General features: G+C 33.4%; 1 protein-coding gene across 3 annotated transcripts in view; it reads right to left on the bottom strand.

Annotated features, from left to right (window-relative positions):
• Nucleotides 1-15084, bottom strand: part of ADGRA3 (adhesion G protein-coupled receptor A3) — a 154558-nt gene that overhangs the window by 100723 nt on the left and 38751 nt on the right. For 2 of the 3 annotated variants that reach the window (XM_069069086.1, XM_069069088.1), the window contains exons 3-7: nucleotides 12571-12642; nucleotides 9603-9674; nucleotides 7174-7245; nucleotides 3771-3931; nucleotides 2204-2417 (exon numbers count right to left, since the gene is read on the bottom strand). In XM_069069086.1, the coding sequence (XP_068925187.1) occupies nucleotides 2204-2417; nucleotides 3771-3931; nucleotides 7174-7245; nucleotides 9603-9674; nucleotides 12571-12642 (591 nt within the window). The remainder of the gene's footprint in view (nucleotides 1-2203; nucleotides 2418-3770; nucleotides 3932-7173; nucleotides 7246-9602; nucleotides 9675-12570; nucleotides 12643-15084) is intronic. The other variant, XM_069069087.1, reaches the window with a different exon arrangement.

Below are 15084 nucleotides of genomic sequence, written 5' to 3'. Positions count from 1 at the left end.
GAAATTAGGTACAGACCAAAATCTTGCACTGCATACCAAGATAAGATCAAAATGAGTACATAAAGGGTGATATCATCATCAGCAAATTAGGAGATGAAGAAATAGTTTACCTGTCAGATCTACAGAAAAAGAAAGAATTTATGACCAAATAAGAGACAGAAAATATCATTATGAAATGCAAAATGGGTAATTTTGATTACATTGAATTAAAAAGTTGTTGAACAAACAAAAGCAATGCAATCAAGATTAGAAGGAAAGCAGAAAGCTGGGAAACAGTTTTTGAAGCAAATGTTTCTAATAAAGGCTTCATTTCTCAAATATATAGAGAACTGAGTCAAATTTATAATACAATTCATTCCCCAACTGATAAATGGTCAAAGGATATGAACAGGCAGTTTTCAGAGAAAGAAATTAAAGCTATCTGTACTCAGATGAAAATATGTTCTAAATCACTACTGATCAGAGAAATGCAAAGTAACGCGACTCTGAACTACCACTTCATTCCTGTGAGACTGGCTAATATGACAGAAAAGGAAAATGATAAATGTTGGAGAAGATGTAGGGAAAATTGGGACACTAATGCATTGTGGGTGGGGTTGTGAACTGAGCCAACCATTTTGGAGAGCAATTTGGAACTTTTTATAACCCCAAAGGGCTATAAAACTGCATATTCTTTGATCTACCAATACTACTAGTACATCTGTATCCCAAAAAGAATCATAAAAAAAGGTTCCACATGTACAAATATATTTATAGCAGCTCTTTTAGTTGTGGGAAAGCAGTGGAAATTAAGAGGTTGTTCATCAATTGCAGAATGGCTGAACACTTTTTCATTTTTTTTTTCTCATGGCTTTTCCCTTTTGTTCTCTTTCTACTTTCACAACATGGTTAATTTGGAAATATGTTTACTAGATTGTTTGTTGTCTTGGGGAGGGGGGATGGGAAGGATAAAAAATTTGGAAGTCAAAATATTATAAAAAAATCAATTTTTAAAACTATCTTTACACATAATTGGAAAAAAGAAAATGCTATCCCCCCCCCAAAAAAAGGGAAAAAGTGGCACACACGCATGCGCGCGCACACACACACACACACACACACACACGCTACCAAAACCAAAGGCTTCAAACTAGGTTGCAACTATTCTAGAAGATTTATTTATTAATCTGATTTCTATCAAAACAGTACAAAGTTAAGTTTAACAGACAGTTTTATATCTATGATTTATGGATTCTGGATGAAAAATGAATGTAGGCCTAAGGCCCCTGGTACCTGACATTCACCTTATTTATGTCTATTCTCTATAACATGAATCACCTGAATACTGATATAATTATCATCCCTTTAGGGTACAATATGTAGCATTAATACATTCAAGATAATATAAAGTGAAGGGGGTCACAAAGTAATGGTGGAACTGTATCAAGATTTGAATAGCTAAGCATGCATGTACATATATATATATATATGCAATAATATTATGTGCCTATATAAGTGTAATTTCCTATATCTGCTGAGCTCTTATAGAAGACTTCACAGAGTACTCTGAAGAATTAACCACTAGATACTTTTTTTTTTTAAATATTACAATCAAAATGGGAGAAGACTGGACAATTCTTAAGCAGACAAATACCCTCTTTTTCTAAGTCTCCCATTTCCTAATCCATTTTGAGATTAAGAAGTTACATGTTTCAGGGGCGGTCTGGTAGCACAGCAAGTAAGAGCACTGGCCCCAAGAGTCGGGATGACATGGGATCAAATCCGGGCTCAGACACTTAGCACCCACCCAGAAACACCTGGGCGTGTAACCTTGAGCAAGTTACTTAACCCCAAATTGCTTTAAAAACATATGTTCCTCAAGGCTGAAAGCTTAAAATGACAAGAGATCCAAAAAGCAGGAAATAAAAATCTAGCAGCAATAAAGGGATTTAAAAATTGGATGTGGAGTTAAAAAAATACCAATTCCTAAAAAATTTAACCTAGTAAAAAAAAATACTAAGCATTTAGAAAAATGCTCCTTTTTAGGAAAGCGATAAGATATAACTATTTAATATGATATTGACAAACAACAAAACAAGAAATAAATACATTTTTAAAGTTCTAAACTAGTTAAGATAAAAATACAAGTTGAAATTCAAATAATATAAGCCAAAAATATAAATAGTCTACAAAAATAATGTTTTCCTTAAAAAAAAAAAATTACCTTGCAATCAGTGAGCAGTTGTGAATCATGTTCTTTTCAACAAAGATACCTTGAGATTCATTAGTTTCAACTATTCTTCCATCCTGGTACCACAATACCTGCATGTCCTGATCAATATAAGAAGCCATACATTGAAATGGAAGGCTGTCCCCTTCAAAAACCACTTGACGATGAGATGGAGTCATGTAGAAAGATGGTAATTCAAGAGGAGGATCTAGAATCATTTGGGAAGAAAATGTAGTAAGCTAATAGTGCTACAAACCTAAATTGAAAAGATATAGAAATATTAAACAAAATCAAATATAAAAACAGATCACCAACATAATGACAGTATCAGTAAATCCACTGTTGAATTAAATTCATATGATAAATGAAAATAGAGCTGAGTAGTTTTCAAAAAGAAAATTTTTTTGTTCAGGGAGGTGAAAGGGAATGAATCAGCCTTACTCTCATTGGATTTCACTTAAGAAGAGAATAATATACACATTCAATTGGGTATCTTACGGTACAGCAAAGTAGGGGGAAAGGAACAGGGACAAAGGAGAAAACAGAATAAATGGGGGGTGGGTTAGGATGGAGGGAAATATAGTTAGTCTTTCACAATATGACTATCATGGAAATGTTTTACATAACTGCACATATATAACCTATATTGAACTGCTTGTCTTCTCAGTGGGGGTGGGTGAGGAGGGAAGAAGGGAGAGAATCTGGAACTCAAAGTTTTAAAAACAAATGACAAAAATTGTTTTTACATGCAACCAGGAAATAAGATATGAAGGCAATGGGGTATAGACATCTATCTTGCCCTACAAGAAAGTAAGGGGGAAGAGGGTAAGAGAGGAGGGGAATGGTGGGATAGAATGGAAGGCATACTGGGGGAAGGGGTAATCAGTATGCATACCATCTTGGGGTGGGGGGCAGAAGAGAGATGGGGAGGAAATCTGGAACTCAAAATCTCGTGGAAATGAATGTTGAAAACTAAAAATAAATAGATAAATTCTGGGGGGAAAAAAACTGTGCTGACTATTAAAAAAAAAAAAAACTTGTTCCATTCTATAGAAGCTGTCACCTTTAGAGTTGACTCTAGAGTATCATGTAAGACTTAAGTTCCCTCTATTGAATTATAGTAGTATTCTACCAGCTACATTCTAATTAGTACCTAGAGAAACTGAATAATTAGCTCATTTGAAAGTTACATATTGTTTTACTTTAAAATCACATTATTATTCATTAGTCACTATTGCTAACTGATAGAAAACATTGGATAATACACTATAATTTTAAATTAGCTTTCACTAAACAAGAAACTGTTAAGATGAAACTAGATTAAGATTTAGGTGAAAAATTCCCTTTAGTCAAAAAAAATTAATGTAATTTTTCTAGTTTTAAGTGCCTTAATTGATAACAGTCTGAATTTTGATGTGTCTAAGTATTCCCAGAAAAACTTATGCAGTGCAATAGGATACCAAAAAAATAAATAAATAAATAAACAAAATGTGCAGAATTAACATCTGATGGAAAGCCAAAATATAAGAATTTTAAAGTGTTTATTTTATTTCTCCCTTACCGCAAGTCAATAGCTCCTGTTTAACACCGGTAACAGGCTGAGCCTGAAGTGATTTAGGGTAAGCACATCTGGTTTCACGTACAGTGATATTTCTCTCTTTTACCCATCGATGCATCCACAATATATTGCAATCACACAAAAGGTACTCAGTTTGAAATTCTCTAAAATATGCAAAATATAAATCACAATTACTGAAAATGATTAAATTGCACTGTTATTAACATGAAAATATTATTTGTTCTTTATCTCTCACTGAGGTCTTTCTAAGGCTTGCCTATTTGTCCTTCAGATGTCCACTTAATGGAACCTCTTTAAAGACTTTTTCAATTATTTTGGCCATAGAGATTGTTCCATTCTTCCTATTTATATAGCTCAGAACCTAGAAGAGCGCTTGACACATAATAAGTGCTTAATAAATGGCTGTTGGTGATTGATACTGATCCTTTCATTTCTGAACATCAAGAGAATTTATGGTAGATGCCATTAATTTGGCAATTAAAAATATGCTACTAATATTAATACTTCATGGTTTTTTTTCTTACTAACTGGAACAAATGCTGTGTTATGTAAGGAATCACGCTTATAGTTATTTTGTAAACCCCTCCCTGAACCATTATCAAATGTACAACACATTATAAATCTTTCTTGTTTTTTCTTTTTGTTTTATCATCCTATTTTTATGACATTGAAGCAACCTCCCATGATGGATATAAATACTGTGCTTAGTCATAGGAATCATTATTATAATGTATTAATATATTCTATTAGTTAATATTTTTGGTCATTATATTATAATATGGTCATAATAATATTATAATATTTTTGGTCATTAGGAAACTTGGTCTACATTTTTACCAGATTTGAAAATCAACATCATATGTAATTCCTAAATGGTACAGTGTAATATTTCATATTTCTCTATATTTATGAATAATCTAATTAATAAAGAGTTATTTGTTCATGGAAAGTTTGAGAAAATATAGCCATCAATTCCTCTGGTCCAGGTGTTCTTTTTTCAGGGTAAATTGAAAATGATTGATCATTTCTTATTCTGATGAAAGTCAATTTAAATGAATATAATTTTGTGTCATATCACTTTTCTTAATTTATACAAAAGGCAGTCTGAGTTCATCTCTTGCATGGCAGTATAGGTACTGATCTGCATTTGCAAGAGGGAATTTTCTCTCTGAGAATTACATATGCCAATAAAACCACAGATTATTTCTTTTAAATTCTCTAACTTAAAAAAAAAAAGTTCTACGTAGGATTCCCTAATAATATTCAGAATTTATTGTGGCTTTTGTTGTGAATAATTATATTTGGTTGCTCTTTCACTCTCCCTTTTTTTGGAATAAATTTAATAAGGGTTTATCGATTTTAACATCTTTCTTAAATTCCTTTTTTTGTTTTGTCAGTTCAAATGATCTTTCATTTTTTATTCTCTTTTGTCCATAAAAGTCTACTGAATTCATAAGAATGACTACTGGTATATTAAAACAAAGTAGAAAATCCTTCTCACACTTCCCATGAAGGAATTTAAAATTAGAGAGCTACATTTATATCAGAAGAAAGTATTTAACTTGGTGACTTAACTTTATGAAACAATGAATACAATGTAAGTAGCTTTCATATTGGCAGGAGCTAAAGTAAAACCAGTAATCACATCAACTATTACTTGGTGAAAAGAGGGACAATCAAAAACTGAGCATAAAAATAAATGCAGGATTCTAGCCTGAGTAAACTCCCATCTCTTTCCCAGCTATCACCTTTCCTTCTGATCTTGTTGCCATTGTTTTCAAACTTGGACTTTTTCTGTTTTAGATAAAAAAAACTTCTATCATTTTCAAAAATAGGTGATTAGCCTTTGCTTGCTTTCAACTTTCAAGCAAAGGCCTCCTCTGCCTGGAGAAAGTGACCTGCAAGGAATGTTCTTATTCTAGATGCCTTCTCTATGGTGACAACAGTAGAGATAATGACTGAAAGCAATTTTTCAAAAAGCCTAGTCATCAGAATTTCCTTATTGAAACTCACTACAAGAATAAGATTTCTTACAATATGTGTTCCATTGATGGTGACAGGAAGATATTTGAATAACCAACATATTATATATGCATAATAATTAAAGGGTTTTGGTTTTTTTTTTTAGTAAAAATGTGTTTGATGGAAAAAAATGCTTAAAAAGAGAAACCAACACATATGACATCTTTTCCTCTTCTAGTATGGAAATTTATATTTGGAGAATACAGACATAAAACACATGATGAAACTTGGAAAATAATTGATTGGGTAAATTATTTTAACAGAAAATTAATACAATTTTAAGTAATACAGATTTTACAGGGGTAGGATCTATTAATTATGGTTTTTATGTGTGTTTGGTTTGTTTAAGTACGAGAAAAAAAGGTTACCCTGGTCCAGTCTGAGCTAAAGGAGTTATACTCAGAAGAAAGAAAAAAAAAATTTGGTTCAATTGCAATGTAGGCTGCAGCTCAAGAGAACTAGCACAGCACCTGTACAAACAAGAGTTGATGCAGAAGCTATATTAAAGGAGCATTCTAAAATACCTCTAGGAGTTGGGTACTTAGTTAGTATGAACAAAATTAAAATCCAAAAGCATAAAACGTCCTCAAATAAATGAATATGAATTAAAGTTTACTGTTGGGAAAGTAAAGAAAACCAAATAAAAATCATTTATTTATAACAGTCAAATAAAAGAGCATTACCAAATGTTATGAGCAAAAATCTGTTGGCTTATATAATATCTGGAAAAGAATATTTTTTCAAAACTTGAAATTTACCTGGAATCATGTATAGGTTATGAATGTTTCATCCATAGACAGGAAAGGCATATTTTATAATGGGTTTAGAAAATGACTTAATTTTTTCTCATGAAAAATGTCAGCTTTATAAAAAGGCAGCTAGGCAGGGCAATGAATACAGCACCAGGCTTGATCAAGAGAACCCAAGTTCAAATGCAGCCTCAGACAACTTACTAGCTGTGGGACCCTGGGCAAGTCATTTAACTGTTTGCCTCAGTTTCCTCATCTGCAAAATGAGCTGGAGAAGGAAATGGCAAACCATTCCAATATCTTTGCCAAGAAAACCTCAAATTGAGGCGGCTAGGTGGCGTAGTGAACAGAGCACTGGCCCTGGAGTCAGGAGGATCTGAGTTCAAATTTGACCTCACACATTTAACACTTACTAGCCATGCGACCTTGGGCAAATCACTTAACCCCAATTGCCCTGCCTTCCCAATTGCCCTGCATTTCCCCCCTTCAAAAAGCAAAAACAAACAAACAAACAAACAAACCAACCCTCAAATAAAATCACAAAGAGTCAGACATGACTGAAAATGACTAAACAGGCTAAATTTTTAATTTAATGAATAAAACAATTTACTCACAAAGACCTTAAGGAACCAAGGTAATCAAAAGTTCCTTGTGCCAATGAAGAAAACAAATTTCCTGAAAGATTTCTGCAAGAAAAAAAAAAAAACAAAAACAAAAAAATTTCATTTTATTTCAAAAAACATGTTTATTTAATACTACATGCCATTTTTACAGAACTTCATTTCCCCAAAACTACCCTAAAACTGAAAATTATAAAATCTGCATATTATCAGAAGCAACATGGTACACTTGTAAAGCAAATTGGATTTATAGTCAGACGATCTGAATTTTAATCTGGGCTTTTCAATTTACTACCCATATACAACCTCAGGAAAAACACTTAATTTCTCAAGGTCTCAGTTACCTTATCTGTGGCAGCTAGGCGGCACAGTAGATAAGAGCACCAAATCTGGTGTTAGGAAGACTCATTTTCCCTCAGTTCAAATCTGGCTTCAAATACTTACTTAGCCCTGCGACCTTGGATAAATCACTTAACCTGTTTGCCTCAGTTCCTTATGTGTAAAATGAGCTAGAGAAGAAATGGCAAACCACTCCAGGATCTCTGCCAAGAAAACCCCAAATGGGGTCTAAAAGAGTCCAAAACAACTGAAATAACTGAACAAAAAAAGAGGGGACATTCAATCTAGATGACTTTAAGGTCCCTTTCCAGCCCCAATTCTAATATCATGTGATTTTTATAAAACATCTCTAATTCTGCAGGAAGATATTGTTTTAAATAATTTATTTACTATGGTTTTAAATAAGCTATGTATTAGACTATTTATTCACTAATTTCCTCTTAAGTACTTCAGATTATAGTTGGGAAAAAAATCCTTCTTGCCTTGTCATTCATTCATTAACTCTAGAAAACTTGTAATGAATATATGATATATACTAGCAGCTAAAGGAGATAGGAATGATCTTGGTCCTCTTAATGTAATTATTTTTGTCAGGCTGCTGAATGAGTTTATTTTTTTCCCCTATCAATCTTCAGATAACCTTAGTAATGTTCTTCTTAGTCCTCTTGGAAGCGATTTTAGGGTTTCAAGAATCACAGGATCATAGCTCTCAAGGCAGTAATGGACTTAGAGGTCCAGCTCCCTCATTATGCAGATAAGGAAACCGAGTTCCAGATATCTGATTCCTGATAACTGATTCCAAGTCAACAATAGTGGAAGAATCAAAATAGTCTTATACTTCCAAATCCTGTAGTCTTTCCACTACACCATGCTGCTTCAGTTATTAACAAATTAAATATTCAGAGTATTGTAACAACTCAAAGGTAAAATTAAAAAGGAGATGCTTAAAACATTTTCTATCTGTGTTACCTATTGAAGAAAACATTTTTCTGGCATAAAGTCTAAAGTTAAAATGGAAAATATACCATACTTTAGAAAAAAAATAGTTCTACTAATTTCCAATTGATATATAAGAAGCAAATACAATTAATTCAGTTAATCTCACAAATAAAAAGAACAAAATGGATCTTTATGTTACATACTTGTTCAATAAACTAAATAATACCAATGATTAATTTTATTTTTAAAATATATGCTGAAAAGATCATAATTTTTCTAAACAACTGGTAGAAGCTATACAGAGAAGCAACCCATTCCTAAATTTAAAAAAGAAGATTCTAACTTCCTCAAATTCAGTATTCTAACAGTTTTATTTGATGGAAGTAAAGGAGGGAAAGATGGAAAGAAGAGAAGAAAGATGGGAGAGAGGACAGAAGGAAAGGAGGAAGGGAGGGAGAGAAGGAAGAAGGCAGGCTTTTAAATACCTATTACATGTCAAGAACTATACTAAATATTTTATAATATCTCATTTCATCTTCACAAACCTAGAAAGTAGTTGTTATTTCCTTCACCTTACAGATGAGGAAACTGAAGCAGACAGAGGTTAAATGACTTGCCCAGGGTGATACAACTAGTAAGTATCTGAGTCCATAATTGAATTCAGGTCTTCTTGACTCCAGACCAGAATTCTTACCACTGCACTGCTCAAAAGTATACTAGTACTAGTAGAAACAGTAGTAAGAGCTGCAAATTTACAGCATTTTACAGCTGACAATGCACCTTCATGAATATTGTCTCACTGAATTAAAGAAGTACAATTGAAGACAATGTGAAAATAAATCAGTGAATGAGTATTAAGCACCTACTATATGTCAGGTACTAAAGACAAAGGACAAAGTATAAAAGACTACCTCCTCTTGAAAGGCTTACATTGTACCAGGGAGACTGCTTGAATATATAGGAGTGAATTAAAACAGTCTCTGCTCCACAAGAGTCCATATTCTAGACTGACACCTTGTGGGAGGCAGCAGCCACATCACCTTCAACTGTAACCCGCAGTGCATAGTTGGTGTTTAATAAACTATTTTATCAATAAAACATTGCATTATGTTTTAAAGTTTTACAGAAATAAAAGGTATACTTACAATCTAACAAGATTTGTGAGTCCTCTAAATATGTTTGCATTCAAACATCCTATTCTGTTGTTGGTTAAATCCCTAAGAAAGAAATAAAAAAGTGTAATCTTCTCAATGTATGTGTGAAACATAAGATTGTTCAATTAGGTTTCCTGGCTAATGCTCACCTTCCTACAGAAAAAAGCACAGATGGACATACAGTACCTTTTCTTTTCAGTATGGTCAGCCAGTCAACAAGCATTCATTAAACACTTTCCATGTGCACTTTGTCAAGTGCTGGGCATAGATACAAAGACAAAAGCAAAAGTTGCTCCCACCTCCGCTCCTGGCCCACCCAAGCACCTTATATTAAAATTGGGAGACAGCATACATATATATAAATATGAAGGACGGGGACAGAGATAAGACCTGTGATTTCACTGGTATAAGGAATTCTCTACAGAAGAAACTTCCTCTACCAACTCACATTAGAATCTTCTATGAAGCTCAGTCTTAGAGAAGTCTCTAGAGCAGGATGAAGCTATGTGCTTCACCCAGGTCATATAGCCAGGTGCTACCAGAAGGAGATCTTGAAATTCAGGTGCTCATGGCTGTGAGGCCTGCTCTCTGTCCACTTCACCAAGCTGTCTTTTCTTAGATAAAAAGTATGCCCATGATAAGTACAAAATGAATAAAAGGTGAGAGGGAGGTAACCAGCAGCCAGGGGCTGAGGAAACAGATCTTCACAGAGAAGGTAGCACAGCAGAAGTCTTAAAAGAAATCAGATCCAAAAAGGTAGAAGAAAAGAGGGAGGCATCACAGTCAGAGGCAAGGCAACATGAAGCCAAGTGTCATTAGTCATCTGTTTAAATAGTAGATAAAGTATAGTTTAAGGACTGTGAAGCATATTCCTCAAAACTACCCTGTACAGAGGTACTACAGGTGGCACGGTACAGAGGTACGCGGAGGTGTTGCTATTCTCTTCAACTCCATCTGGAAAACTCTCTGAGAGTTCAAGTAACATGCTCAAAAATCACATACCTAGTATGTATCAGAACTGGAATGTGAACCAACTAACCCACCTCCTGAATAATACTTCAGCATAACTAGCTTCCTCCACCCTCACACTGTTTCATTATCCTTCTCCCCAGCTTTCATTTGACTTCACACATGAAGTTGGAATGGGGAGATCTAGAAGATCCCCCTCTAGATTAAATTCTTACTCATGTCTTATACAATGAAAAAAGACTCATGACATTACACTAAATGGGCTGTTAACTGGAGAAAGGCAAGAGAGGACCCTGACAATGAGTGATGGGAAAAACGTGACCAGTATGGAAAGGAGGCTAAAGGAGGCCAAGTTATTAAATTCTATTAGGACTTTGAGGCCTCTTCTCTGTGTCATCAACTTAAAGAAACCGCAGTTTTGATCACAGTGGCAAAAAACTGAATTAATTTCTGATTTTATCTCCTATCTAAGTAATATGGAGGTATTTCAGTTATTTACTTCTAATACTGTCTAAATATAATTACTTTAACTAGTCTTTTCTGTTATTTTTTTAAATAACCACTTATGTGACCTCTGCGATTTTTGATCTCTGATTTCCTCGGTGTAGAGAAACAAAAGCAGAAAGACAACATGATCATCTACCTCTGGGTAGATAAATCCCAATGAGTTGGCTAAAGCTGATTGGCTTACCCAAACTTACACAGCTAGAGACAAAGGCTAAATCTAAACCAAAGTCTTCCTAATTCCAAGTCTAGTACTCTATCCACTAAGCAACACTACTTCTATTCTACCTTCCTATAGTTCTAATCAAATTATTTTGTTATACAGTATCTGCTACTTTTGATGGATTTAAAAAAATTTTTTGCTATTCTATCTATAAAGTTTTGACTAAATATTCCAATTTTTCCTTATGTTTTGAAATGCTTGGCTAAATTAAAGACAATTTTAATTTCTTATTTTAATTATGCCACTTTCAAAATATTTTAGGTTCAGCTATATAGAGACATGCTAATTGCCAAATTCTGGGGTCTTCTGGCTAGTAAAGTACTAGATAACAAATCCTTCACTTTCACATAGAGTCTAAAATTGCTTCTTCAGCAGGCTTAACAGCTTATATATCAGGCAAGAACTTGAGTTAGAAAAGGGCTTTAATTAATTGTTGGCTATAGAACCAATTATATTTTAAATTAAAATAATAGTGGGCCAATCCTCCTATACAAAGTACCTAAACCATTTTTCTTCCTCTTCCTCAAGGTAATTCAAAATTCTCCAAATTCTATTAAGAAAATTTCAGCTAGCCTTTTTCATCTGATAAAATATAAATCAAATGATTATAAGAAAACATGTCTACCATTATGTTATTAAAACTATTCTGTATTAAACTTATGAAAAGGCATTAAAATAATAATGTTCAAGTCATCACAAACAAATAGCAACCAAAGCTGTTTTGGCTATTTTTACCAAGCCTAAGCAACTGGGAAGAACAACAAAATAACTGAGAAGTTATTAATATATACTGAATGCTAAAAGTGTTCAACTAAGACTACAAATAAAAGAATGAAAACAGATTTAACTAGGCAACAATTCATTAGAAAAAGAAATAGAATTTTTCAGTTGATAGTAAACACTATAAAGTGAATACCCTCCTACCTACCCCACAAAAAATCCTAACATGGCATTAGACTGTATTACTGTTAATATACATAAATACAATACTATTCACACAAATAGTCTCATGTTCAGTACTCAATAAAGTTCTATATTACATCTAGACCAGTGAACTTTAAGCAGGATAAATAAATAAATGTAAAATCTTTCACGAGTGTTCATGTTACACAATCCCAACCCACAGATAACTGAAAGATTAATAATACTCTTACTAGCTACTCTTGTTAACATTTATTGGAACATTCATATGACTATTTATTCCAAGTAGTAAAACAGCTACTTATGTAAGTTCAAATTAATGTTATAAGATCAAATACTTACAATCTTTTTAGAGAGGAAAGCCCCCAGAAAGCACCTGGATCTATAGTACTAATAAGATTGTTTCTCAGATCCCTGTTACGAAAAAAAACAGGTATTAATATATTAAAAGCATAGAAAAATATACTTTCTAATTCATTAACAAGTACATTGAAATATTCTAAGTAAGTTTTATCTATATAAAAACATGCATGTTTTTTTTCTGAGTCATAATAAAAACTAAACAATGAACACTGCACTTACAAAGAAAGTTCTCATCATGGCTTTCTGACTTTTTTTTAACATTAAAAATCATGGATTCAGAATGAAAAAAAAATAGAGTTCCCCTATTCCAGGGTTCTCAAAATGACTCAAAGAATGAAATAATAATTTCACACATTACTTTATCATCAGAAATGTGAATTCAAAATTTCTCTACTCTACTAACTGCCACTATCATAGCTGAAGCCTTCATTTTGTGCCTGGATTATCACAACAGCTTCCAAGATTTTCCCCCAAATGCTATATCTTTTCTTTTTTCCAATCTATTCACCATAACCAAATTAAAGCATTCTTTTGGTCATATCACTTCTCCTGCTCAAAAATCTTCAATGTCTCCATTCTGCCTATAAGATAAAAGTCCTTAATGGCGCTCAACACCCAGCTATGATAAAAAAGAGCACTGGACTTGTCAGGAACTAAACCAATCTCTATATTTACTACCTGTATTACCTCTCTTGTTCTCAATTATCTTAAAAATAAACGAGGGTAGGGGATAAATGACCTAGGCTCTATATAGCTCTAACACTTAAAAATTTCTTTTAGCTCCAGGGAAAATGGTATACCTTTTATTCCCTAAACACACTTTTACTTTGCCTGTGTTCTTTATTCCTATGTTATTTCCTCTGCCTGAAATATCTCCTTCATTCTTCTCCATCTAGTCAAATCCTAACTAATCTTTAAGTCCCAATTCAAATCCCAATCCCCTCTATGTTACTTTCCATGTCTAGTGTTTACTATATGCTGAGTGCTTTACTAAGTACTTCTTGCCACTCTTTAAAGTTCTCACTTTTCTCCTCTTAAACTCAATGACAATTCTTATCTACAGGATGTACGTGGTAATTGTTTATTGACATATCATTAATTATATGTAGCTATTATCTTTTCCCCAATAAAATGTATGAGATCCTTAAAAGTGGAGATCCTCCTACCCCATGCTTGTTTTTTTTGTTTTTTGCTTTTTGGAGGGCAGTAGGGTTAAGTGACTTGCCCAAGGTCACATGGCTAGTTTGTGTGTGTGTGTGTGTGTGTGTGTGTGTGTGTGTGTGTGTGTGTGTTAAGTGTCTGAGGCTGTATTTGAACAGGTCCTCCTAATTTCAGGGCTGGTGCTCTATTCACTGCAACACCTAGCCACCCCTCCCCATGCTTGTTTTTGCACAGTACTTTACACATTACTTTATACATGACAAGAGGCCCACAAATTGTTTCATTAGTATTCTAATTCATCATTGAAAGTGGTAAGAATACAAAATTAGAATTAAACACATATACACACCCATAACAAAAAACCCTTCACATTTCAAACTTATGATTACTCACAAAGCTGCAGTACTAGTTTCCCTATGCTAAATATAAATTTTGTACTTGCTTATTTCTAATAATAAGGAACACTATGTACTTTTACATTAGAGAAACTATTACATTCCTTCTAATGTCTAGTTTTATATACATCAATACCGGAAGATAAGTAATTCTTGGTATCTCATAGATTAAAAAAAAAAACCTAATAACTAACTCAAATTTTTCAACATATGGGCAGGTTTATACTAAAGTATTCAGACTAATTTGTTTACCTTATTTATGTGGTCAGATTTGTCCAATAACTTCCTCCCAAACAGTATGATTTTTTTCAGTGTTCATTAGCAATTTTAACCAATTAGGATAAAATTAACGCAGTATCATATGGTATCTGTGGTGACTTAAAAAGAATCAATAAACCTCTACAAATTCCTTTTTTTATCCAAGAAAGTGGCTTATTGCCTGACTGGTTTGGGCCCAGTGAGGGAAAGCATCTTATAGAGATTTCCCTTTGTAACTTCTCATTTCCATGTTAATTTTTATATATTTAAAAATGATTTCATTAAAAATCTCTTCATTTCCTATATTCTCCAGGGGTAGGAGCAAAAAATAATACTAATCTGATTTGGACTTATTTCATTTTTCACTATAAAGATAATGAAATCATCGCCCATACTTAATTGGTTATAGGAACTCAGGTTCAAATTCTTCTCATAGTTTCCTGATCACCTAAGTCAAAGTCCTAGAGCAGGAATAGTTAGCCTTCTTCAGACCTGACAGACTTCTCAACATGGCCCAGGAGTCAACAAACCTTTTTTTTGACAAGAGTCCACCATCATGGCAAACACTGGACAAAGGGGGAGCTGCACTCAATGGAACCAAAGCTGAATCTTTGTTCCATTTCTAAACTTTTACCAACAGAGTAGCCTGAGTCAGGCCTCGTCTAGAATCTCCTCCATG

This window comes from Petaurus breviceps, unplaced genomic scaffold (assembly GCF_028583685.1).
Source record: "Petaurus breviceps papuanus isolate PSGF00001 unplaced genomic scaffold, PetGlider_PUasm1.0 140, whole genome shotgun sequence".
Lineage (NCBI taxonomy): Eukaryota > Metazoa > Chordata > Mammalia > Diprotodontia > Petauridae > Petaurus > Petaurus breviceps.
The sequence above is the reverse complement of the archived record's forward strand: the minus strand, read 5'-3'. Positions and strand labels throughout refer to the sequence as shown.